General features: G+C 48.5%; 1 protein-coding gene across 1 annotated transcript in view; it reads right to left on the bottom strand.

Moving 5' to 3' along the window:
* MALT1 (MALT1 paracaspase) overlaps positions 1–16,784 on the bottom strand; it is a 30,880-nt gene extending 14,096 nt beyond the window's left edge. Inside the window, 11 exon segments of the mRNA XM_088527861.1 lie at positions 126–329; positions 1,232–1,273; positions 2,140–2,166; positions 3,598–3,630; positions 4,335–4,431; positions 5,129–5,307; positions 9,240–9,287; positions 9,290–9,389; positions 10,335–10,456; positions 15,850–16,016; positions 16,624–16,784. Coding sequence (XP_088383987.1) covers positions 126–329; positions 1,232–1,273; positions 2,140–2,166; positions 3,598–3,630; positions 4,335–4,431; positions 5,129–5,307; positions 9,240–9,287; positions 9,290–9,389; positions 10,335–10,456; positions 15,850–16,016; positions 16,624–16,784 — 1,180 coding nt within the window.
* Between the last annotated feature and the right edge of the window lie 10,708 nt (positions 16,785–27,492).

The following is a 27,492-nucleotide window of genomic DNA, read 5'->3' as shown; positions in this document are numbered from 1 at the left end:
CTTTGCTATCACATGATAGTAATTTGGCAGAGGTAAAACAAAACGAAACCAAACCCACAGAAGTTTATGTACTTGCTACATCACAGAAAACAACCTATTCCAGCAGGAATATCACAGGTTCTTACCATATACTCCTTTGTCCAGGAGAAGTAAAAATTCATTCACTGCATTTCGCATCTCAGACTCAGTAAGATCCAGCAGAGAAACAACTTTGAAATCCAGTTGTCTCAGCAAATTGGTCAGTTCATAGACATCTACCATCGGAGCCTTGAGCTTTGGGTGATTCCAGTAGCTCATATTTCCTATCAGCAGAGCTACCTTGTCTGTTGCTGCAAAGGCAGGGGAAAGACAAAGCAAATTTGTATGTTTCCTGGGTTCAATACCCTTAAATTTAGCTTCTTCTGAAGCTAAAATAGTATCAAAGCTAAGTATTTTACATGGTATTTTTAAGTTCTCCTCTATTATCTCTAGAACTCAAGTCTCTCTCATCCAGGAAAACAAAAAGACATCACAGCATGTGCTGACAGTCAATGCATTTAAACTGTGATGAACACAGAGGTTCTCAGATCAGCTAATCTGCCAGTGAGTGACAATAAGAGCCACTAAGGCTACTTTTCATTTGTTTTGTTTACCTGAAAGCACAGACAATTACTCAATTCCTCCAAACACGATGAATATACTCAGAGTTTTCTTATGTTTCTTAAAGGAAGCAAAGCTCTTTCATTCAGCCACCTCCCATGCTCCTGTTTCTAAAATAAGCACCATTTAAGTGGTAACTTTTACAGGTCAGAAGTGAAAAGTCTCTTCCTGTTTGTTAAGATGTTTTGCTGGGGTTCTCGATAAAAACAATAGCATGAGCATGCTCCCTTAGCAGAGAGGCTGCCACTGCGCTTTGAGATCATCCTGATGCCACCACCCCGGCTGTGCAAGCACCCAAAGTTACAGGCGAGTGAACTTGTTAAGGTCACACTCAGAAGCATAAACTGGAAGAGATAAGACGTTACAGGCATTCCACCACGTATTAAAAATACTAGTGTTCTCACCCAGGTTTACTGCTGAAAATGCAACCAAGCTTTATAAGGACTATAAAAACAGAAAAGCTCCCCTCCCTGAAGCTCTTGGCAAGCACTGCAGTTACTCCACTAGCTATGGCAGAAGATTTGTCCAAACAATGTTTTTTATTGTGTTCCCAATAACGCACATTACTCAGCACGGCTGCAAAATTACTCACCAAAAGGTCTGCCATTTGATTGCTCTTCTAGGTCTGCTTGAACTAAATTAAAAGAATGGAGCATCAGTAACAGCAGGCACAGTTGTTAACATAAGAAAGTGAACTGCATGTCCCACAAAGCAATAGTCCATCAGCACTACTTTGCTTACAAGTTATTTTCTAGCTTTAAATAACAGTAATAGTGCTTGACTTTTGTTTTCTGTGGTTATTAGGTAAAAGAACAACAAAAGATAATTTATATAATATGCAGGAATATCATATAAAAGAGCAGTGTTAGCAGCCACCCTATGCTTCACTGCAGATTTTTAAGTTAATTTATTGAATCAAGTAAGCTGCACGGCCCTTTACATGACCCATGGCCCTATTAAATCCTCAGTTATGAATACATACAAATAATGGAAGTTACACACGGCAGCACAGTGAAGTTCAGTGACACTGAACAACACTAGAAATTGGAACTCAATTTCTCTTTTGCCCAGGCCAGTAAATGCTGCTCGTACACCATTGTACGAGGAAAGAGCAGACGAGCAGGGCCTGTTCAGCCTGGAGAAGACTGAGAGGGGATCTGATCAATCTCCTCTGTGGTGGCCGGTGACAGGACAAGGGATAACGGGTACAAGCTGAACCCCAGGCAGCTCCATGTCCATGTGAGGAAGAACTTCTTTGGTGTGAGGGTGCCCGAGCCCTGGCACAGGCTGCCCAGAGAGGCTGTGGAGGCTCCTGCCCTGGAGATCTCCAACCCGCCTGGATGCGCCCGGGTGCCCCGTGCCCTGGGTGTCCCTGCTGGAGCAGGGGCTGGACTGGGTGATCCCTGGAGGTGCCTTCCAACCTCAACCACTCTGGGATTGTGTGACTTGTACTGTGAAATGAAGACCTGAAATTAAAGTTTTTCAAAATTAATAACTTACCAGGGTTTTGAAGGCCACTTAGATCTTCTGTGAAAAAATATACCAACAAGATCACAGTTTAAAACAAGAACCGAATAATAATTTGCTTATTAATAGAAGTACCATTCCATATTAATAGAAGTCAAAAAAAATTAACTTTACATGTAAAGACAGCCTTTCGTGTGTTTATTCTAGAGGTGCAGAAGAGAAAAAGAGAAAATCTGGCATCAAAACACTAATTACGCAAGCCACAGCAATACAATATAACAGATCTCAAATAAAATCAAAGGGAAAACCACCTCCTGCCCTCAGTCCCCCAGGCAGGAGGCAGCTTGAATGCGGGGAAAGGAGCGCAGCAACGCGTGGGGGTGACATGTTCTCCGGCCTGCTCAGGAGGCAACACCCTGAGCAGAAAGCTCCCCTCCCAGCCCCGCACGCTCCTGGGGGGCTCCTGATCTGATCTGCAAACACGCCAAGCTGCCAGAGGGGTCACCTGCCTGTTTGGAGACCCCTGGAATCTACGGGAGCGTCACCGACCCGACCTGGAGGTCTCCTCGAGCCGGCCTGGCCCACGCAGCCACCGCCAGGCACTCGCGTCGGTCACCGGGAGAGGCTGGAGCGTCCCCGGGAGAGGCTGGAGCGTCCGCGGGGCGCCCGCGAGCGCCGGGGCAGGGGCTGTGCCGGGAGCCGCACGGCCCGGCCGGGCGCCGCTCTGCAGAGCGCGGCCCGGAGCCACCGCCAGGACCCGCGGGGCCAGCGCGAACCAGGCGGCTCCCGCCTCGCTCCCAACAAGGGACAATGCAGAGCAGCCTCGCTGCAAGACAAACAGGGCAGAGGGCCATCTATTGCACCCTGGGAATGCATTTGGTTTCCCTTTGCTGGTAGATAAGTTCAGGGAACGAAAAAATCAAAATATAATTAAAAAGGCTTTCTTCCTTTAATTTGGTGTAAATTTTGCATGCTTGAAGATGCTCAGTCATCAAGGGATAATATCAACATTCAGGTCATGCTATGTCTTCCCCTCACTCTTAAGCAATGCAAAGGAGAATGAAAATCTTCCTAATAAGGTTGCTGGAAACACTCCCCTGCGGGCACCAAGCTGGCAGAATCACTACAACGAGCTCTGTCCCACTCTGAGGTCCCCATGGTCCCTGAACACTGCTGGCTTTCTTGCAAGGATGTTGCCTCTGAGCTCTGTGCAAGTAATCTCAAAATCTTTGCGTTCGTATCTTTGTGCATGTATGGAAATGATGCAAAAATCATATCACTATAATTGGAACATCATTTTAGTACTGCGGATGAATAAAGTGGATTGGTGTTTTTCATGCGCCCTAGATCATGGCATCAAGGCAAAGAAGGGAGAAGCACATGCACAAGTGACACACATATCCCACACCAGGGCTTTACAGCAGCGCCACCGACTATTGTCCCCATGAGTAATTGAAACAAAATTGATTCACAACTAAAAGTTTACTTTACCTTCTGTGCACTCCACTGCCATAGCTTTTCTTCCTTGTGTTTTAAAGGGGAAAAAAAAGTTGGAAGACAGTTGATGCTCTCTGTTATGAGAGTTAGCACGAGCGGGAGCCAAGAGCGGCTGCCAGGCTCCTCCACAACCCGGCTCGTTTCAGAGCAGCGTGGGCCTGCGGCACTGACTACAGCACTGCTACAACCGAGGACACCGCACGAGAACGCTTCGCACAGGAGGAAAGAGCCGCTTCCTATGAAGCAAGTGATTGTATTTCCAAACACACCCGGAGGCTGAGCCCCCCTCTTTACCTTGCTGTAAACACATGCAGATCCACTGGTGTCATACCCAGCTGTGACACTTTCTGTGCATAATGTCACCTGCCCTGGCTGCTGTCACAGTTGGTGGCACTAACGAGACCTTAATGGCATCTCAGGAGTTAAACTGGTAGCTGCCAAGGGACGCATGAGGATAGAGCAAACGGCCCAGCTGCGGACAAGCCGCACACACGCCAGCCTTGCGAAACCGCGGTGGCACCTTTACGCAGAGGGAACTCAAAGCACTTTGTATCAGATAAAGCTCTAAACTTCCTTTGGGTGCTAGCAAGGATATCTATTTTACCAAATGGATAAACCAAAATTTCAGATTTATGTGCTTGGCTTACTACTGAAAGCTTTAAAAATGAATTCTAATCACAGGCCCGTCAGCCTATCAATTTCTTCCCTATGCCAATGGAAAGCCTCCTTACCTACAACGACTTCTATCTTCTTGCTGTCTTGATCTTCCTGCTCGTTGAACACACGGCACCAATACGTCCCTTGATGTTCCACGCCCACGCAAGCTACCTGTGTAAGAATCACAGACGATGGGGATAAGCAAAGCCTATGCAAATCTAAAAAGCTGTATATACTCTCACTGCATGGACATCGTTTGTATTTTAGAAACTATTTCAAGAATTCAAGAACGCCATGCTGCAAAGCCACGCGCAGGCTTGAGCTGCACTGAGGACAACAGCATGGGACGGCAAGAGCAGCTTGCACTTTTACTGACATTTCATCCTTGCTGGGTCAATACATCAGTCCAGTCCAGCGCAGGTTTAAGTCACTTCCACAGCTTCCCACCTCATGACTAGCACCTCAAACACAGTGCCAGTGACCAGGAATCATAGAATCATAGAATGCTGAAGGTTGGAAGGGACCTCTAGAGATCATCCAGTCCAACCCCCCTGCACACGCAGGGTCACCTAGAGCACGTGGCACAGGGCTGCGTCCAAGCGGGTTTGAAGATCTCCAGAGAAGGAGACTCCACAACCTCTCTGGGCAGCCTGTTCCAGGGCTGCAGGAGATTACGTCTCCACACCTCAGAGCCTCAGAATACTGTTGTCACATGAGCAACACAACATAAGCACAACTAGCATAACGTGCACCTGTATGCGAGGTTACCAGGACATGAGAAAGTTATTTTCTTCAAGGAAGCTTTATACGACCAGCAGAAGGTGGTTACATACTAACTGTCGAACGTTGGCACTAGGCAGTAACTTACCATGTAGACATTTTTGCTCCCATCTGCCAAGGGAAATCCATTTCTGAACCACTGGTAGTGAGGAATTGGGTTTCCAACAGCTCCACATTCCAGTACCAAAGCATCCCCAACCGACAGGTTCTGTGCCTGAGGCTCAATACAAATACGTAACTGTTTTTCAGGCAAACCAATCAAATTCCCTTAAAAAAAAAAAAGACAGAATTAATCTAACCTAATGTGTATTAGTAAGAATTAACCAAGTACAGGCACATCATCCTATAATCACAGAAGACTTAAACTAGCAGTGAAATTTAGTTTAAATTGTATTTCCATAAAGCATATGAGAAAAAAAAAAAGCAGCACCTGTTTTCTACTTCTTCAACTGAAGATTAACAGAAACACACACTAAATGTGCCCCCAAGCAAGCAGATGTAAAGCTCTCTTTGCATCATTTATTCCCACCGGTGCCATCAGCAAGGGGCAGAGCTCCAAAATGCAGAGCTGTTCTGGAAAGGCTCCAGCTACAAAGAGCAGGGGCCACCAAAGGATGCATAGAAACCCCAACCTGTGTGCACGTGTGTAGGCAGGGACAAAAATTCCCTGCATCATTTATTTGCTTCACTGTAGGAAAAAAAATAAAAGAACAAGGTAAAACTTCAGTGTCTACAACAAACCTTAAAATCAGTTTTAGCATACCTGTATTCTTCTCACTCTAAACTTAGCCTCAAATTTTATAAAAAAAAACATGTAAGAAGAAAATAAAAGTACACACCAAAGGTTTCTGATCTGTATGTGCTGAAGAGCTTGATTAACCAAGGCCCCTTCCAGCCTCAACCATTCTGTGATAACACGGCCAGCTCAGACCCACCTGCAAAGGCCACCCCAGGGATCTTCCCTCTCAGCTGCAAGGTCACTCACCTTTATTTTTAGACCAAGCACGTAGACACTTATTGTGTCACCAGAACTATTCGTGACTGACGACTAAGGGCTGACAACACTATCCTTCACATACTAAGGGCAGGCAGTGATATGGGTATAACACCATACAACGAAAAGAAGAAGAGGGGTACTTCACAAAGATGGCCTCAAAACCAATTTGCCAGAAAACTACAGAGAGACAAGCTGGTAATGTCACGGAAATCAAAATATGTCAAAATATAAAAATTCAACTTCAAATCCTTTCAGCTTCTGATTATAGCGCAAACTTAGAAATACAGAGAAAATTGATTTGGGAAAAAACAAACTTAAATCTGTACATCTACTACAGAAAAAAAAATCTTTTCACTAGCTAGACAAAAGAGAGGGCACATCTAATGAAAAGAGGAGGATGTGTTGCCTGTCCAGCTAGAGTACTAGGGAGAATTACGGTTTCTGGAAGAGAAGAATAAGTGTTTTATTAAGACGATACCTTTACCCGCAAGACAGAAAAATCAGCGTTTCCTTGTTTTGGAAATCATCTTCGTATGCCAAAGTTTACTAGGGATATCCAATCCACTGTGCATTTCAAATCCTGCTCCCTTCCTTGCCAGGAGGGAGGAAAAATTCATGGATAATCAGCAGGCAAGCAGAAACATTGTTTTTATCATAACTCCCCCTAATCCTTTGCTGTTTATTACGTTGTCATGCAAGCTGATAACCAAAGAAAATCAGCTACCATGAAGGTTATCAGGCAAAACACAACCACATGGAATTCAAGTCTACTCCATTAACTATGAGACTCTCCGCAGACGCTTATTTGGTGGTGATTATTATTATTCCTGTCACTTGAAAATACCTCTGCAAGGTCTAGCAGGGATCTCTCTTGCTGAAACGAGCCCTTTACTTCATGTCTGTAAACAGTAAATGTGAAGAAGATAACCCGTCCCTCTGTGCAGCTGCTTTTTAGGAAGCAAATGTTTGGAAGATGCTTTGCATTTCATATTCTTCTCTTTGCAAATCTCAACAAGTTCCATTTGGTGAGTCTTACGGAATGTGCCACTTCCTATGATTTGCCAGGACCTGTTGACACAGGAGAACTTGCCCTAAACTCATGCATGTAAACTGAGATATGCAAGCACAAAGTCGCACTGAGGACGTCACTGTGATTGTGCTCATTACCAGTGTCCATCAGACCTTTGAAAAGAAGACTATATTTTCTAACCAGCCTCTAGACAGTTAAGGAAACTGCCAATATATGTTGTACAAGTGTGTACAGCATTTCAGATGGAGAGACCTTGGCTTACTGAGTCCTCTAATAACCTTTTCAAAGGTTTTTGTTTCTTAGGAAAAACTTTGTTGTTTCTTTTTTCCACTTCTTACCATATTAAAGATTTTTATGTCAAAATAAACTCTAGTCCCTTTCAGTCAACTGTTCAGAGCCTTCTCCCTCCCTCCCTCACTCTCTCAACTTGATATTAGAATCTTTACCAAAAGGAAAAGAACTAATTTCCCTCTAGGGCAGAAATGCAGAAGTAAGATGAGAGGTAAAGGAACTGCTGTTGTAGTCAGGTTAAGCAAGATTAATCTTTAAAGACAACAGAACACATGCACAAGCTACAGATGGTGAAACTGAACATGAGAGTGAAAGATATACAGCTTGTGTCCCCGGCGCGGTGTCGCACAGCCCGCTGTGCCGTCACTCACACAGCGCCCAAACAAACCTGCAGCCGCCTCGAGATGTCTCTGAAATTGTCTCTGGCTGCTTCGCTGGTCACAAGCTGACAGCAGAGCTGAGAAAGACGGCTTTGACAGGGGAGGGTCAAGCTCTCATCAAACAGAAAGCAAGGAAAAGATAGGTGGTAAAAAGAGACCTGGGGAAGAAAGCAACCCAAGGGATCAGGAAAGAAAGAACGGAGTGAAGCAAAAAAAAAAAAAAAAACCCAGACTGCCAGCAGCTGAAGTAGGAGAGCTCAGTTCCAGCCAGCATTTGCAAAGATGGTGCTGTCTGCACCACCTAGTTCAATTCGATCACAGGCCAAACGGTGCAGGAAAGAAATCCCCCAAAAAGGAATCCTTCCCCGCTCATGCTTTTGTCTGTCACCAAGACTTAACTTTGACTCATCTACTAGTTTTTCCTACTATTTACATTTCAGATTTTTTTTGTGGCTTCTTTTCATATTATTCATTGCATGTTAATATCATGAAGCTGATAACTAGCCAAAGCATATTAAAAGCTCCTTCCATTAAGGTTTCTGGTTGCCCAATACTCATGAAGCAAATCAGTGCACTACTCTGTGAATGCCCACTGTCCTTTAGTCATCAAAACTTCTGCAACAAACGTGAAACAATGTCTCCTCTTTTCCCTCAAATTCTTTTATACACACACAAACATCTCAGCCTCCTGGTGCAACCAGCAAGATCTAAACCTGCACCTTTCTGACTGAAGTGGGAGCGAGGGAAAAGCAGAAGAAATCATTGTTCAGATACGGGATGGAGAAGATGTTGGAGATTCAAGTGTTGAAAGGTTATCCCAGCTGACGCTGCAACAGCCTTTGATCTTTTACTGGAAGATCAATACTCTCTACCTCTTTTTCTTCCAGGAAAAAAATTTATGGGCAGGATGTAACACTGCCCGATGATATAAGGCAAAATGAGCACTCTGTAGTCTGAGGATGGACAACGCCACTCACTCCAAAAAGACTCATTTTACCTCATACATGGCTTGTTTGCATTTTATTTGCAGTCAGGAAAGGGAAGAAAAAAAAAATCCTCAGGATTCTTATACACCCGGACTGGCAGCCAATAGAGAGGCCAGACAGCCCTGAGTATTAGGCCAGTAGGGCAGGCTTTCAGGAAAGACTGTTTCCAGTCACTAACAAGTCACAGGCTTCAGGAAACAGCAAGATAAGAAACGTTTTTGTGGTCCAAGGCTCCTCTAAAGATTAAGGCAATTCTGAGTCTCTGCTTGTTTGCAATCTATTTTTATCCATCACTCAGGGGAACTTCCTTTCTCTTCTGCGCTCGTGGCCAGCACGAGAGAGCAACAAGTGACACCCCCTTCTTCCACGAGCCCCCTCGCACACCGGCCGGGCCCGGGGCTCCTCCAGCCAGCAGGAAGAGGCGGCTGCGTTTGTCGGACGTGGATAACCCAGGGGGGCAGAGCAACAGCCCTGCCCGGTCCGAGGGGTCCCCGGCACGGGGCTCTCCCGCTCACCGTGAGACGCGTCCCGGGGATCGCAGACCTCCAGCCGTGCCCACCGCTGAACGCGAAGGAAGAGTCACTGTTCACCCGGCAGATGTAGAAGCCAGAATCACTGACTTGCACTGGACTCAAAACCAGCTCTGGAGAGTTTCCATGGGGAACCTGAATTACATATGAACCAAGGAATATTTAAGTTCAGACTGTTTTAAGCTAAACCAGGATCAAACATTTTATTATTTGTTTCAGTGTCAGAAAAAAACAGCCTCAACTCCTCCATTTTTGCATGAAGCCCTTAGCAGAGGAAGTCATGTTCTAAGATCTTTCTGAAATTTCTAATTTTTCCCCACAAATAATTTCTTGAGCTACATTCTGTTCTTGTCTTAATGCATATTCAACTAAGACCAGGAAAACAACAAACTTAACATTCAGTATCAGAAAGTTTTTTTTTTTAAAAACTACATCTATAGTGAGAAATGTATTTGTGTATGTGTAATGAACTGACTGTAAGCATGTTTTTATTTTAAGCTATGGCTTGGAGGAGCTAGATAAACCTTTAGAAAAATGGAGGAAAAGGAGTTCCCAGTCCTAACAATGATTTGAATGTATCAAAAAGTCTAGGGCACCCCTAGAATCAGGCTTTGGGAGCTCAGGGAAAAAAACGTTCATTTTTAGGAAATGAGTCCCCTCTTTCTGAGGCCCACAGTGACCGGCCTTTGTCCCCCCGCAGCGGTGTCTCACTGGCCCGTTCAACACTGCTTGGTGGATGGACTGTCACATTCCAGGAATAGTCCTCAAGGATGAAATAGTCTTCACATATTGAACTATCCTATCGTTTCAGCACATTTACAGGGTCACATTGCTGCATTTATTGAACTTCTATTTCTATTTCTAGATTGAATGTCTCTCCTTGAATATGAAAATCATAGCTTTCAAAAAGAATTAGTATCATCTGAAATCTCCAAATTAATATCCAAGGAGAGAAATAAAATTAGTAAAAATTATTCCACTGAGTCCTTACCTAATTATTCATTTCCACTTTTATATATATATGCACATACACATACATGTATATACATGCACACGTATATATTGTATACCAACTATTACCTCTTTTTCCTGCTTGAACCACTGGTAATGCACAAACGGGTGCCCCGTCGCCCAGCAGCAGAGCTTGACCACCTGCCCGGGGAGCACTGCTTGAGAGTCTGGCTGCACAACGATCTTTATACCTTAGGAAAGGATGCACAGAGAGGAAAGTTTATTAATAAACACACCCCTGCCATTTACATTTGCATTTAAATCATCCTCTGAACAATGAAACTTCCTGTTTTTCAAACCACTTAAAAATAATCAAACTAGCTGTACTATATTTACACAGTTACAAACAGCTATTTAAATTTAGGATACGTCACTCCTCTTGCTCTCTTTTCATTAACACAGATATTATTTCAACTGCGTATGTTCCCCTGGAAAAGCATTCACAGTTTTTAAGAGTTTGCTAATTCCCAAGGATTTCTTTGAGCCTTTTAATCTCAAAATAGGAGAGAAGGCATAACCTGAGGGAGGGCTCAGACCTGTAACAGCTCGTTTAACTAGCTGCATTTTTCTGCTATTGCTCAGACAGCTTTATTAGCTCACACTGGTTATAGCTTCATGCCTTGGACTTCTACAGAACACAGAGCTAGGGTTTTATTCTGCCAATCTGCAAGAGAAGATTTTCCACTTCAGATCGTAACTGCCAGGAAATACCACGAGCTAAATGTTGACATCAGTGTGGTAATGATCCCGTTGTGTTTTTAACCTGGATCATTCCAGAGATCTAGTTACAGCCTGACCCCAAAAACAGATCCACCGGCGTAGCCAAGGTCACGGCGAGAATGGGAGGGGAAAAAAGAAAAGTTAACTGCAAAACACAAAGTTTAATCTGGATTTGCTGCACACAAAGCGCAAGTGGACCTAAGGCCAAGGTGTTCAACAATACAGAGCCCATAAAAGACCAGAAATCATTAGCTTAAAGTAGTGCTTGCTGTGAATAATAAAATACATTTAACAACCCTACTGGGACCACATGCAATACTAATTGCTACCAATCATACTAGCAAGAGAAATAGCGCAGAAGTAACAAACATTCCAGAGGCACTTCATCACCGCCTCAAAACTCTCTGAAACCAGCCCTAGCTGCTAAAGAGGAGCTCGTACTAAAGACTTTGTTTTGCTTGGATTCAGTCCAGTTTCCCGTTGTGCGAGAAAGCCAGTTCCTTCCCTACAGCCTGATGAACTCTTGCTGCAGGAGCCCAGCGTGAAAGCTGGCACAGAAGCAGCATCTGAGACCGGGCAGGGGAGGGAACTTGCAGGCTAATATAGAGCACGGCAGAAACTGTGTGCAAAGGCAGCTGCAAAGAGATCACCAACACCCTGGTAACAAGGCTCAAGATTGTCATTTGCTCCAATCCTTTCTACTGCAGTCCGCCAGGGATTTTCTTTTTGTCTGCTTTTTCTGCTCGTTTAGTTTAACAGCTAGGCAGGGACACGAGAACACTCTCTGAATGGAGGAGGCACAAGGGGAGACACTGCACCTGCGGTGGTGCGGAGAGCGCGTCGAGCCGCGGGCAGCGCAGGGCTGCGGGGATGGGGCTGCAGCCGGGACGTGGGCACCGCGGGGACGGGGCTGCAGTCGGGATGCACGGGCGCCGCGGGGACGGGGCTGCAGCCGGGATGCACGGGCGCCGCAGGGACGTGGGGACGGGGCTGCAGCCGGGACGTGGCACTGCGGGGACGGGGCTGCAGCCGGGATGTGGACGCCGCAGGGACGTGGGGATGTGGCTGCAGCCGGGACGTGGGCACCGCGGGGACGGGGCTGCAGCCGGGACGCACGGGCGCTGCAGGGACGTGGGGATGTGGCTGCAGCCGGGACGTGGGCACCAAGGGGACGGGGCTGCAGCCGGGATGCACGGGCGCTGCAGGGACGTGGGGATGTGGCTGCAGCCGGGACGTGGACGCCGCAGGGACGGGGCTGCAGCCGGGATGCCACGGGTGTCGCAGGGACGTGGGGACGGGGCTGCAGCAGGGATGCACGGGCGCCGCAGCGCTGCGGCTGCAGCCGGGATGCACGGGTGCCGCGGGCGCCGCAGCTGCCGGCCCTTGCAGCCCTCCCGCTCGCACGGCCTCCTCGGCTCCCCGCTCGACGCGTCCCCGCGGCAGACGGCACCTTCAACACGGCGATGACCTAACCATAACCGAGACAAACAGGAAGTACACGAGCTCAACTTAAATAACGCACGAGAAAGAAAAATTAAGATTTGCTCATTCCAAAAGACTTCCACTTTCATGTTTTAATCTCTCCTCATTTGCATCACTAACATGCCCTTTACGAAAGCATCCAAAAAAACCCAAATTCTCTGAAAAAAGTAGGTGTTAAAAAGCAGGTGTTACAAACAAGTTCCAAGAAAATCTGATTCATAATTTCTTCAAAGCTTCATTTATTTTCCTGACCGATTCTTATAAATTCATTTTGAAGTCACTCCTTTAGTATCAAACAGCTACTTCCTGCAAGCACCAGAGAACTGAAGAGGACAAAAAGCAAACTCCTGGCTCAGTTGCCAGAATGATTACAAGGATATGCTCATACTTCTTCAATTTCCCTCCAAATACAAATGCAAGAGGTTTGCCCTCAAGGATAGGAAACTGGCATTTCATGTTTAAACGCAGCCTTGGAGATGTTCAGGCTGCAGTCAGAGAGCTGCCTGGGGAAGGGAAATGCCTCCTCGCCGCTTCCAACCAGCACAGCCAGCCAGGCTGGACAAGGACTAGTCTAACACCACGGAAAACGGAAGAAAGGACAGAAAAGTGACCCAAGAAGCAGAATATCTAGGCTTTCTTATCACCAACTATGGAGAAACTTTCCAATTATTAGTATTACTATTTTGTGTGTCTGATCAGAGGAAAGAGCTCTTCTATGGAGCTAATCCAGTGCAACAGGCAAGTCTGTAAGCTTGCAAAGACCAATAATTTCCAGGGCTCTACAACTCTCCCCGAGATCCTTTGGGTCGCTGCAAAACAAAGGCAAGTCTCAGCCTGCAACAACACATCTGTGCATTTGTGTCTCTGCTGTTGCACAGATTAGGTTGGTGGAAAAATCTAACAAATGGCCCAGGCTCCATTAAACCACCTCATTGCTAAAGGAACCCGAGCAGCATTCATGCTTCTTTTGGCTACTGGAACAGGCAGTTATGAATCAGCACCGTGACTTCAGTGAAGGCACAGACTGAATTTCTAGAATTTAAAATTTCTGAATTTATAAAAAGCAGGAGCATCCCTCCATTTCTAGCAGGTCTGGCTGAAAGTCTAGCAGCTGGCTTGTTCTCCTCAACATACAGGTCTTAACCATCTATCCACTTTTCCAACTTCGTTATCTCTCGATTCGCGATGCGACGCAGCAGGTTCCACTGCTCACCCACGACTCAGTCCTCATCACATATTTCAAAACGCAGCCTGTGTGCCAGTCAGAAACCCTTGACCCAGCTGCAGCCACAGCAGGAGCCGTGTTGTGGCTGCTAAGGCACCACTCTGAGGGCAGGCATGAGCTAGCGGGTTTTGGATTTTCAGCTCTCCACCACCAGACAGAGCCCACTAAAGACACCGCTTTCCTACTGGCAGTGGTGTGTAGTGTAGGACACTCTACACTTCACACATTCCTTCCCCCAAGGCTTGCCCCAGGAGCACAGCTCAGCAGCACTGATATCACCAGTTCTCCTCTCCTCCCCAGTCTGCAGTGGTGCATTTCAGTTAGACTAGATCACGTACTTCAGCTACACCTCATTCAACACTGTGGATATCTAGTGCAGGAAGAAGGAGAAGCCTTAAATGTTACTTTCCTCTTACCAGGATGTAAACACATGGCATATAATTTCTACAGCAATTATTCATATACCCAGGTCAGCATTTACATTTTCAGTCACTGAAAGACTGAAATCTTCCTTCCTTGCCTCCTTTTCCTCTTTTTCAAAACCCTAACAAGTCAACCCATGTACACCCCTAACTACGAGCCTTGCACAGGTTGAGGGTTACTACTGGATGGACAGCTCCAGTACCTTGAAGGATTATTGTCTTACCTTATTGCCTTTGAAGGATTATTGCAGCTTATTTTATACAACATTTTATATATATATATATATATATATATATATATATATGTATGTATGTATGTAATACTTTAACCATTTTTTATATCTTGTCTCATTCAACTGACAACAGCCAAGGGATTCAAAACAGTTTTAGGGATAAACCACAGAAGTTTAGCTTTACAGTAAAAACAACAAAACTAACACTCCCACTGCTGGATCATACTGCTGTGAAGAATGAGGTCAGTTATCCCAACTTACAGTTGTATAAAACTGCTTTCATAACCGCAAAAAAAAAAAAAGAAGTGTTTTAAGTTAGTTCCCTTAACTTCCATACTGAATGCTTATACCTATGTACACAACACTACAACACCTTTCAGCACAGGAGTTCTGCAGTTATGATCCTGGCAAAAGCAAAAACTGAATTGTAAAAACCTGTAAAGAAAAAAAAAAATGAAGTGTTTTAACTTATATTTAGCTCTCATTTTAACAGCTTGCAACGCATCAGATTGCACAGGATTGTAGAACCAAAAAAAAAATGACACTTGAAAGAATTGGAGAATTTTAGGCAAAAGCCTAAGTTTGTAGCTCATTTGCTCAATAACGAAAACTAAAAATTGTTCTTCACAGCAGTTCTCAAAGAGGAATCTGAAAAAATGCAGCATACTTCCTGAAACTGATAGACATCCTTTGCACATCACGCACAAAACACCTGAGGGCAAGCCATAACCTTAGTTACTTAAGCAGCAGGTGAAGATGAAGCTTAATAACACTAGTTTTTGGTATGCTGTGCTATTCTGAAAGGCATTAATAGCTGGTATCAGCAAAGGGAGACAGAAAGGATTAAAACCTACATACATCCCAGCACCACTCTTCAAACTTGGAAAATGAGTCTTTCAAGACCCAATATTCCTGGAAGACAGCTGCACTGTGATGCCGGACCTCAGCAAAAAGGAGTTTAAATTTAAGGCCTGATAAATATATTAGTGCTACAGGGTGCATGGCAAAGGTAACTCATGGTGCAGTAGGACCCCAGGGAACATAGTGAAGAAACACACCCATTCTCCAGTTATGTTGATATACGTGAGGGACAGTAACACAGGACCTCAGTATTTACGTGCCTGCACCCAAGGGCCATGCTCTTCAGCCCTCTACAGCTCCATGCAACCACAAGAAGGGGCGGCTCGCCGGACCCAGCGACTCGCTCATGACTCGCTCGTGCACCAGCACTATCCCTCACAGTCGTATCCATCACCTGGCCAGGTGAATCCGAACAGGGAAAGGACCCCTCCTGTCACTGGCTTGACTCGGATTAGAGGCCCATTTGGGGCCCTCAGATCATATACTGTTTTCAACTGCCCTAATATACTCCAATAAAACATATGAATGACACAAATCACGAGTGTTTAAACAGCAGAAAGGTAATCACTGCAGAAAACTCTCCCACTTCACTGTTTCTCATGTAAACCAGAGTTGCTGGGAAAGCACGAGTCGGAACTGACCTGACAGACAGAGGCACTGGAGAGCCTCGGTGTGCTCCAGGGCCTGCAGGAACTCGGCCAGCTCCAGCACGGTGCAGCCCCGCTCGCCCAGCAGCTTCAGGAGGCTCCAGCTTGGGCTTCCCTCTGGCTCCAGGACTTTGAGGGAACACTGCTCTAAATCCAGAGAGCTGCAAAACAGCACAACAAGGTCGGGGCACAGGCCCTTTTAAGGCATTTTTCCTCACAAAGGAGCTGGGTTGAAAACAGTTTGATATGTTTTATATTCTATTTCTACAACAGCTTTTCTATATACAGATATGAGAAACTGTGTGTGTGCACATGTGCGCAGTGGGAAATTCCTAGTTAATTTGGGAATACCTGCAGTACTTCTTCCAAGTCCTAGGAGTCCAGAGGTCTAGGAGTCCAGAGGTTCACAGAAGCACCATGTTTACGTATTATCACTAAAAAGGTTGATGAACTTTTCTTTAACACCAAGGCCACACCATGCTGGAAGCAAGATGTGTTCCCTTACCTAGGGCCAAGCAGACCTTGGCATACCCCCAGATTTGATAGTGTTTTACTGGATGATACAGAGAAGGAAACGCAGCCACGGGCCTTCAAAAGGGTCGTATCACATGCCCAGAGTGAAGCTCTCTGTATTACCAAACACAGCCCCTATAGCGCGCTCGTACCCTGCGAGCAGACAGCCAGGGCCGCCCCTGGAACGCGGGATTGGCGGTGACCGGAACGCGCGTCCCCGCAGAGCCCCCCGGCCGCCCGCCCGGCCCCGCTCACCTGAGGCGCAGGCGGGCGCGGCTGCCCGCGCGCTGCGCCAGCTCCCGCCAGCCGCGGCCGGGCGCCGCGCGGTCCAGCAGCGCGCTGAGGCGCCGCAGCTGCGGCTCGCCCAGGCGGCCCAGGGGCAGCGCGCCCGCCGAGCCGCGCGCCGGCACCGACATCATCGCCCCGCGGGAGGCGGCCCGGAAGGAGGCGCCGGGCGCAGCCGCGGCAGCAGCGCCCGCCGCCCGCCCGCCCTCCGCGCCGCCCTCCCCGGCGGCACCGCGCGGAGCAGAGGGACGTCCCGGGCGCGCCTGAGCCCGGCGCTGCCCTCGGGCGCATCCCTCCTCCGTGCCCGGGAATTCCCACCCTCGCAGGGAGCTTCCCTGCGCCTGGCACGGCGCCTGGGGCACGTGCGGGCCGTGCCTGGTAGGCCCTGGCCTGTCCAGCGCCGTGAGGGCTCCTCGCACCCAGGCCGGGCCAGGGCCCCCTGGGCCCGTTCAGGAAGGCTCCTGGTGCGGACAGAGCCGCGCTGGTGTGGCGAGGAGCGCGGGGCCGCGGGCGCACAGCCCAGCACAGCCGGAGCGCAGGGCCGCGGGTGCACAGCCCAGCACAGCACAGCCGGAGTGCGGGGCCTGCGGGTGCACAGCCCAGCACAGCCGGAGCGCGGGGCCGCGGGCGCACAGCCCAGCCCAGCACAGCCGGAGCACGGGGCCTGCGGGTGCACAGCCCAGCACAGCCGGAGCGCGGGGCCGCGGGCGCACAGCCCAGCACAGCACAGCCGGAGCGCGGGGCCGCGGGTGCACAGCACAGCACAGCCGGAGCGCAGGGCCGCGGGTGAACAGCCCGGCACAGCACAGCCGGAGCGCGGGGCCGCGGGCGCACAGCGCAGCACAGCCGGAGCGCGGGGCCGCGGGTGCACAGCCCGGCACAGCACAGCCGGAGCGCAGGGCCGCGGGTGAACAGCCCGGCACAGCACAGCCGGAGCGCGGGGCCGCGGGCGCACAGCGCAGCACAGCCGGAGCGCGGGGCCGCGGGCGCACAGCCCAGCCCAGCACAGCCGGAGCACGGGGCCTGCGGGTGCACAGCCCAGCCCAGCACAGCCGGAGCACGGGGCCTGCGGGTGCACAGCCCGGCACAGCCGGAGCGCGGGGTCACGGGCGCACAGCCCAGCACAGCACAGCCGGAGCGCGGGGCCGCGGGTGCACAGCCCAGCACAGCCGGTGCGCGGGGTCACGGGCGCACAGCCCAGCACAGCACAGCCGGAGCACGGGGCCTGCGGGTGCACAGCCCAGCACAGCCGGAGCGCGGGGCCGCGGGCGCACAGCCCAGCACAGCCGGAGCGCGGGGCCTGCGGGCGCACAGCCCAGCCCAGCACAGCCGGAGCGCAGGGCCGCGGGTGCACAGCCCGGCACAGCCGGAGCGCGGGGCCGCGGGCGCACAGCCCAGCCCAGCACAGCCGGAGCGCAGGGCTGCGGGCGCACAGCCCAGCACAGCCGGAGCGCAGGACTGCGGGTGCACAGCCCAGCACAGCCGGAGTGCGGGACCGCGGGTGCACAGCCCAGCCCAGCACAGCCGGAGCGCGGGGCCGCGGGTGCACAGCCCAGCACAGCCGGAGCGCGGGGCCGCGGGTGCACAGCCCGGCACAGCCGGAGCGCGGGGCCGCGGGTGCACAGCCCAGCCCAGCACAGCCGGAGTGCGGGACCGCGGGTGCACAGCCCAGCACAGCCGGAGCGCGGGGCCGCGGGGGCACAGCCCAGCCCAGCACAGCCGGAGCGCAGGGCCGCGGGTGCACAGCCCAGCACAGCACAGCCGGAGCGCGGGGCCGCGGGTGCACAGCCCAGCCCCGCACAGCCGGAGTGCGGGACCGCGGGTGCACAGCCCAGCACAGCCGGAGCGCGGGGTCGCGGGCGCACAGCCCAGCCCCGCACAGCCGGAGTGCGGGGCCGCGGGTGCACAGCCCGGCACAGCCGGAGCGCGGGGTCGCGGGCGCACAGCCCAGCACAGCTGGAGCGCGGGGCCGCGGGTGCACAGCCCAGCACAGCCGGAGCGCGGGGTCGCGGGCGCACAGCCCAGCACAGCACAGCCGGAGCGCGGGGCCGCGGGTGCACAGCCCAGCATAGCCGGAGCGCGGGGCCGCGGGGGCACAGCCCAGCACAGCCGGAGCACGGGGCCGCGGGCGCACAGCCCAGCCCAGCACAGCCGGAGCGCAGGGCCGCGGGTGCACAGCCCAGCCCAGCACAGCCGGAGCGCGGGGCCGCGGGTGCACAGCCCAGCACAGCACAGCCGGTGCGCGGGGCCGCGGGTGCACAGCCCAGCCCAGCACAGCCGGAGTGCGGGACCGCGGGTGCACAGCCCAGCACAGCCGGAGCGCAGGGCCGCGGGTGCACAGCCCAGCACAGCACAGCCGGAGCGCGGGGCCGCGGGTGCACAGCCCGGTACAGCCGGAGCGCAGGACTGTGGGTGCACAGCCCGGTACAGCCGGTGCGCACCCCGCCACAACGGCTGCATTTGGCCACGGGTTTGACGGGGAGACCTTCCCATGGCAGCTCTGCCTTGTGCTCATGGATGGATGAGCGTGGCCATGGTCCAGATGGAACTGTGAGCTTCCCCAGCCTAGAAGTTGATATTTAGTAAGACTTAAGGACGTGGCATTCAGTGGCTTTTCCCCTTATCATTAACCAGGAGTGTCTTTCTCCCAAGGGGTGCCCGGAGCCAGTCTCTGCTCTGGAGATGGTGCAGGCGGGATGGTGGCCTTGCCTTCCTGGTGACGTGTCCTGCGCAGCCGCGCGTGGCCTGGCGGCCTCGGGGCCAAGGGGCAGGTGCCCTTGGCCTGGCCCGGCCTGCGAGGTTCCTGCTGGCATCGGCCCGGAGCCCTCAGGCCGCTGCCGAGGCAGCTTTCCTCAGCTCGAGGTCTGGGATCCTGGTGCGTCTGCCCATTGCCTTGACCGCTAGGCTGGTACACAAGAGAGATGTCCCTGCCGCTCGTCCTCAAGGAAGGTAGTTCTAGTTGCTGTATTTTTCGCTGATCCCACCAGTTTTGTAGCCTTTGGATTAGGTCCAGGAAACGCTGAGATCTGCCTGGCTTCTGATAAGCAGAGATTCAGCTGCACTTTCAGAGTCAAGAAAAACTTGGCACAGAAGTTGTTTCTGAGCCTTTTCTGCCCCTCTGAAGCTCAGGGCAGAATGTGCAATTCTCACAAGTTCCTCACGTGTGAGAGTTGGCTCCCAGTGGAAAAGGAGTGGAATACCTTCTAATTTCGGGATTCATGCAAATGTATGTTAGACGAACACTGCCTTTAAGCAGTGTGAATTGTTGGATGAATCATCGCAGTAATAGTTAAAAGTTCCTGATCCACCTTTGGTTTCCTCAGCCCTTGTAGGGGGTAGCTGTGCAGTTTTGCTCAGTGTCAGCAGTTTTTTGTGCTTGCCTTTATGCAAGTAAGCAGTGCCAAACATGCCTAGCAAAGGAGTTGAGCAGCCTTAAGCGCATTCCCTAAAAAACAACCCAGTGCTCCATTATGAAAAGCTAAAGCCAACGTTTCCTCCCTATCAAGCCCACGAGGAAATTCCCAGGGACTTGTTACAGGGGTAGGATGTACCCTCTCCTCCCTGCCAACTCGCGCTCCGTCGCAGTCTCTGGCTGAGAGTTGCCCTGGAAGAACCATCTGCTGCCTGTAATGAAATAGTCTCTGGAAAGACAGACTGTTCTGTCATCAGACTCACTACGCTAAGGTCGCACCAGCAGAACAGCTCTGCAACTTTCAGGCTGCTTCTTAGCCTTTAAGCAAAATGCATGAATTAAATGTGTTTTGCGTCGTAACGCAGGCTCAAGACACCGGTCTGTCCCACACTAGAGCCTGAGGACACCGCAGCCAAGGGTAAGTGCACATGTCTGTGGTTTTGGAGATCAGATTGTTTATGCTTTTAAAAATTACTTGACTGCTTGCTCCTCCTGTGTGCAAGTGAAATGCATGGTCAAAAAAGATAAATAAATGAAAAAAGTAAGTTATTTTTTCTTAGTGCACTACATGTTTATAGTGATTTTACTGTTTATGTAGCAGGAAATACGTTTTGTTATTTGCTTCTTCCATTTTTAGTCATTTTTGATTAACTCAATGCATTTTGTTAACATGTTGTATTTAAAGTGCTTTTGAAATTACAACTTAGCGATATTTCCACTAAGTTTCAAGCAGAATTGCAAAAGCCATGTGAAAGTAAGCTTCCTTTTCTAAAAAAATGTGTAAATGATACTAGGCTTCCAGAAATACTTTGGCTTGTGCTTTCTAAATATGTATTATGATACCTAATAGTCAAAATTCCCTACATTGCTCAAAAAATAGGCCTTTTGGTAGCATGTAGATGATTATGAAGCTGTATGAGCAAATTGCTTAGGCTGACTGTGTCAGATACTTCACAAACGTTAAAAATAGATGAAGATAGATCAGTGTTAAGAGTTGTGCTGTGATTGCTTATTTTAATTGCTCTATTTTAGTCTCTTCATTAGAAGCCCAGCCAGACACTTGCTCCCCTGCGGCTTAACCAGTGAATCGGAGCTGTTCTGATTTCTCTGTGCCTTAGTGCTGTTTGCCATAGCCAGTGCAGGAGAGAAAGAAGCTGGAAAAAGCTGTCAATGCCAGAAGCTAAGGAACCACAGTGTCTCACAGTATATTAGCCCAGGACATATTTTCCAGAAATGTGCTTTTTGAGCGGCTAAAACTTCCCTAATGTTATTTTTTTAACTGAACCTTGTTAATACAATCCGTGTGTCCAAACTGTTTCAAATAAAGTATTTTGCTAGTTTGATTTACAGGCTTTTGATAAGTATTCTGCAGCAAATGTTTGATTTGATCACAGGGTCTTCGAGGATTTGTAGAAGAGTAATGTGCTCGTAGTTATTTGTATGGCAGCGTGGGGCATTCCAAGGAGAGATACCGAGTCAAAGTGACCTCCCCTGAGATGCAGAACAACCAGAGAACAGTCATGGTAGATCCTTGCATAGGTTCCCACTACTGTTAACCCGTCAGATGTCAGACTGCAGCAAACAAACTGCTGTACCAATACTTCTCATGGCTCTGGTGTGAACAGAGTCCACAGAGTTATGTGCGAGTTCTAGGGTTCCAGTTTTTGTTGGCTGGGAGATTTTGACTTGTCTCTGTTTTGTTTTGGAATAAAGAATATGTTAAGCTTGTGAAATTTGCTACAAAGTGAAAAATCTCTATTAGTATATGCCTGAAAAAATGCCTGTATTCCCAAATGCAAAGCACTTGGCAGGCTGCAACAGGAGGTGGATGGAATTACGGCATTTATTACAGGAATGTTGTAGAAGGCTGTACGGATGCCTTGCCCTTCGTAAGACAGATAATTGCGTTTAAGTAGGAGACTTAGAGTTCACAGGTGAATGGACCCATTGTACACAGCGTCAAAGTTGGTCCTTCTGGGAGTGAAGTTATTTGCTATTGCAAGTTACTGTAAGAACTATTTTAGTTTGTTCTTCTGTTCTTCTTTCAGTTCTGATATGCATATATTAGGAATCATCATGGCCGATGAAAGTTAATTCACTCTCTGCCTGTTGGATATGGCCTGTAATGCCTATTCCTGAAGAGTACAGCCCGTTATTGACAAGAATGCACCCAGAGGCGTGTTCCTGTGAGCACGGTGGCAATCGGTAACCGCAGTCACAAGCCTTCCCGCGGGGAGCGTTTCTCCCCAGGCTTTCCTCTGTTGAGGCCCAAACCGAAGGGCCCTTGTGTCCCTCCGTGTTCCCGAGGTTGCCGTCCCTCAAATGCGCAGTCGGAGCCTGTGGCCGGCCCCTTTCTCGGTGCATGATGGTGGTTTTTCTGTGGCAAACATGGGCTAAGGAGAGAAAGGTGCAACCAGCACTCGCTGCAGAACCTCGCCTCGACGGAGGCGGCGGGTTCTGCCTTGTGCCGCGGCTCAGACATTGCCCATTTCAGGTTTTTCTTGGGCTTGTGCTACTGGTGTCCTGGTGGTTTGGAGATTTCTGCTTTTTGTTTTGTTTTGTTCAGCCTTTGCTGAACAGAGATTGTCTCTTTTACCAAAATCTTCATACAGCCTGGAGCCATAGGGCGCATCTCACCTGCCTCAGAGAGCCGGCAGCTCTCTAGATTATATTATAAATATTATATATAAATGTTTTATGTATGCATGTGTAGATATATATTATAAATAATATATTCTCTGGCTCTTACTATAATTACTATAATATAGTTTTATCGTGTTTAGTATGTTTGTATGAGTCCTGTGGCCCCAGGCCCTAGGAAGAGCCTGGGAAGCAGGCGAGCGATCGCTGTCCTGTGCCATTCATGGCATTTGGGGTTGTTTATAAGGTTGCCAAGAGGCTTCCTAGGGCATTAGTTGCTGAACCTTCAAATGGGAGCACTTCCCTGGGACTGCCTGTCAGCGACGCAGCTTCATCAAACCCTGTTTTAAAACACTCTTCCGTCACATCCGCTAGATTTAAATTGGTCTTTGTAATTTTAGGGAAATACTGACATCCAACAGGTCTATAAAGGCTAATCTGCTCAAGGCCCCTTGTTTTGGATTTTAGTCCAGAATCTATAATGTGACACTTCACCATGGAACACTTCTACCTGTGGTCAGTTTGGCGTGTGTTTATCACTCGTGCTTCTGTTTCTGTAAAGTGTGTGTGTGTCTGAAGAGATTCTCCAAAGCCAGGAGAATTCTGCCCACGCTGGAGTTGCAGATCTGCTCTAGCGTCCGGGCCTAGCACCAAGTTATCAGGAGCGAGACTTCGGCTCGAACTGGTGCAGTGGGATCACCTGCCGCCTCTTTCCTTTTGATTATAAACTGCGGTGTATGGTGGCAGTTTGCATCTACTCTCACTGTTATCAGAAAAATAACTGTAATTCTTTCATTAAGTGAATATGCAGAAAAGGCAGTGAACACTTGGACTATGTCATTTGATTACTGTCAAGAAGAAACCTGCCTTACCCATTTTGCAAAATTAACTTTTAGCTCCGAGACAGAGTATGTATGCAGTAATATATTTCGATCTGATGTAGTTATAAGTGTAGTCATCCAAATAAATTATGATTATGCTTGGAATATCCAGATAAATGTAATTATCTGAATAATGCTTCTTCCTAGGTAATATGAAATAAATAAATCACTGAGACATGCAGCATTCTATTAGTGAGTAAATGTCCATCGATAATGAAAGAATAATTGAGTGAAAGTAGTATTGACTTCAGGTTGGACTCTGCAGTGGTTTTATGTGCGGCTTAAAATAGTCTTTAATATAAAATAAAAGTACTTTCCCCATGATGTTTCATAATCGTTCATGTATTATTTAATATTTCATATAAGTTTGCTTCATAAAGTTTCAGTAGAAATAATATGACATGGATTTTTCTGCAAAATTTCATTTTGCAGCTCAATAATTTTTTGCCTATTTTGTCTTGCTAGACAAAGAGCTTTCATACAGTTTTAGATGACAGACTGATAATTATCAAACAGTTTCATTCTGGTACTCAGGCATCAACTTTCTGTGCAACTGGGGACAAATCACACATGCCTTAATTCCTTGTTCGTAGCACTGGAAAAATAAGCGTCTTCTCTACTCCTCCTTTCAGTTGTATATTGTTCTCCAACCACACGTTTGTAGGAGAGAGCTCTAATAGAGTAATGCCTGGACCTTGCAAAAAATATATGTACAGAAAATAGTAGGCAGGTAAATTTGAGTAGATCCTTTATATAAATGTTGTTTTCTAAAATAAACAGTTATGAGACTTAGCAATAAACAAATAACAGCCGTTGATAAATAAACAGTTTGCAAGAGATAATGAACAGAACAGTTAGTCTTTCTGTTGTGTAAATTCTCCATTACAGAGAGTCAATATTCATTAAATGCCTCAGAACAGCACAGAGGCAACAAAGCATATATGTTGTAGGCCTAAGAAATTTCTTGTTTTTTCTTTACAGTATTTGTCGCCTTTCAAAATGATAGAAGAAGAGAGAAAGCAGCTATATAGAAACAGCAGACAGTAGAAAAGGTAAAGTGGTTGCATTTCATATTTTCAGGACGATATAGCACGGAATTCAGATAAACCCAAGTTCATTTCTGAGAAGCTTACCTTTTTATCTGCTTAGACTTCCCAGTTTGTTCCAGAGCTGGTGATGTGAGATTTGCCTTTCAGATACCTGGTAATCCTCATAGCTGCTTTGACAAATAAACATTGTTGACCCGATGCACTAAGCATGCAGTCATCTTTGCATACAGCGAGAGCTGCGTTTGGTTTGGAAAGTTACTGCCTTGCAGAGGTTCTGTTTTAGAGGGCTGTGCATGGGACTCTCTGGTGCTGCGTTATTTCTGAACAAAATCTACAGCATAACACCTAATAGATAGTTGTGCTAGGGTGAATAGATGGATTACTGGCAAGCTTGGAGGTCAGGACAAGCACGGTGCAATTGCTAGTATGTTATTTAGGTACCTATCCTTTTTTTTTCATATTTTCAGATATTCCAAAGCCAGTGTGAAATTGGTCTAAGGAAACAAAAATATTAGTGAACTGAAGGATACTTTTTAATACGAAACACTGGAGGATTATCAGCTTCATTCCTCCGTGTGTTTAGCTAAGATAATGTTCTGCGTGGGCTAGTGCAGCGTCTCCTTTCCCACTCTTGCCCTGGCGTGGGTGTTCAGAAGGGCACGTGTAGGAAACGTGCAGCCATATGGAGGTATTTATGCAGTCGTATGGTGGTTGTTAGTGTAGCTGCACAATGCACTGATTGTCAGAGCGTGTTTCCGTGGGTTGTTTGCACAGCAGGACTGTGCGAGCGCGGATCGGGTGCCCGTTGTGCCCGCGGCACGTGAGTGCAGTTCACAGGGCTGGGGCCTTAAAGATAAGGGAGGGGACAATACGTGGACGTAAATGACGGGTCATGTGGGAGAGGGAAGGAGCACCTGCGTCTGAAAGATAGGGATAAATCCCGTTGAGAAAGGTGTGGGCTGAGTCGGACTGCGCAAAGCAGAGGGATTACGTGGTGCCTAGATAGCAAACAAGAGCAAAGCTTCAGAGAGGCAGTAAGGAGGGCACTTCTGTGGGCTCGAGGGCAGCCGCGCCGCACCGGAGGGCTCCGGGCTCCTCCTCAGCTCACAAACTGTCCAAGCAACCGGGGAAAATAACTTGAGTGAAAGGCGAACCGCTTGAAAAGGAGGTTTTTGTTTTAAGAGTAATCAAATAAAGCAGAAAAAAAGCATGATGCAAGAGAGGAAAACTAACTGACACTATATAGATTAAGCAAATCTGTATATTTTTGTCAATGAACATTTTTTTTGTCAATATTACGATTAAGATTAAGCCCACAGTTCCCACTGAAATAAGCAGATGCAGCTTTGGGTCCAAAACCACCAAAATTGCTGTTTTTAAAAACAGTTAAAACATCATTCCTCCCATGTTAAAAAGTAATTAAAATATATATTTTAGTCTTAATTGGAATAAATAATCTACAGTTGAAAATAATCTGTATTTTCTAACTGAATTTCAAATTGGAACGCGTTGACATAAAAAGACCACAAATAAAAGGCGCTTTCCTTCCCGGCGCCGTCCCTGCTCGCGCTTGGCAGGCGGCCCCAGCGCGCTCGAACGGGATGGACACCCGTTTGCCTTCCGAGTTCTCTGCTCTCGTCGTGTCTTCACCAGAGTTCTGTACCCGAGGTGTTTGGAAATTGAGTTTCATTTCCAGTCTATTAGCCAATAACCGATGATAAATTATCATGATCTCCCGTTCATCCCTCCTCAGTGAATTTCATTATACATTTTCTATGGCAAGTTTTCTTTAGGAGCTGAGAGTGTGTTACGCTAACAGTTCTTTTCTCAGGTTCAGTCTACATTCAGTAATTGAGATTGTGATTATACCTAACATCTTACATTTTCTCCTTGTTTTTTTTTAATCATATATTTTCATCTCAAGTGGAAAAAGAGCATTTATTGCATTTTCCTCATGGAATATTTGCTTTAATTTCCATTGTTAGAACTGGCAAAGTGCACGTCAATATCATCTAATCTTCGCATCAAGAGCTCTGACAGCTCTTTTCCCCTTGATGTCAAAGTGCAGCTGTATTAACATGATGATGACTGTACAGTACAACTGCTTGGGTAAAGCATAGTCACGAGCTCAGCCTGCTCGTGAATATTGAAAGAAATGTGTCCATGCTGTTTTCTGCTGGTGAAATTATCAGGCTTTTTAAATAGGAACCCTCCAAGAAGAGCCAAGATGCAGCTGCCCGTGTGCCAGGCGGTGCCGGGAGCAGCCGCGGCGGCAGCGACCGGGCCGCGAGGCCGGAGCCTGCGGGGCGAGGGGCGGCTGCGGGGGCCGGGGCTGCGCGGCTCCGGCTGCGCGGCTGTTGTACTGCGGGTGTGACGGGCTGTGCGGCTGTCGCGGTGCTGCGGGTGTGACGGGCTGTGCGGCTGTCGCTGTGCTGGGGTGTGACGGGCTGTGCGGCTGTGGGTTCCCCCAAAGCCGCCCGTGGCGGCCGCGTTCCCGCGCGCCCGCTGCAGACATCGCTGGCCAAGCCGCTCCGCTCACAGCACGGCCCCTGCTTTGAAGCTGTTTTGTCTTTCCCGGTGCCTGGCAGCTTCCCAGCCGCACTCCCGGCTGGCGGATCCCGCTCTGGCAGCTTTGACTCACTCTTCAAATCATCCTTTCCTGTTGGCCTTCGCTTCCCTGCATGTTGGATCTTTGTCAATTTATTCCAAGACTAAACTGATAAACGATGTCACCTCCCCGCTGCTGTTTCCTGAGCTCCTGTCACAGCCTCTGCTTCCCCCCATCCTGCACGCAGAGCTCCTCCGCTCCCGTCCCTGGTGTCCCCGAGCAGCCCCCCGTGTCCCGCACGCAGAGCTC

Source organism: Tinamus guttatus, unplaced genomic scaffold (assembly GCF_059628265.1).
Source record: "Tinamus guttatus ecotype Peru unplaced genomic scaffold, ASM5962826v1 Tinamus_guttatus_pri_ptg000293l, whole genome shotgun sequence".
NCBI classification, from domain to species: Eukaryota; Metazoa; Chordata; class Aves; order Tinamiformes; family Tinamidae; genus Tinamus; species Tinamus guttatus.
This window is presented reverse-complemented; position numbering and strand designations above follow the sequence as displayed.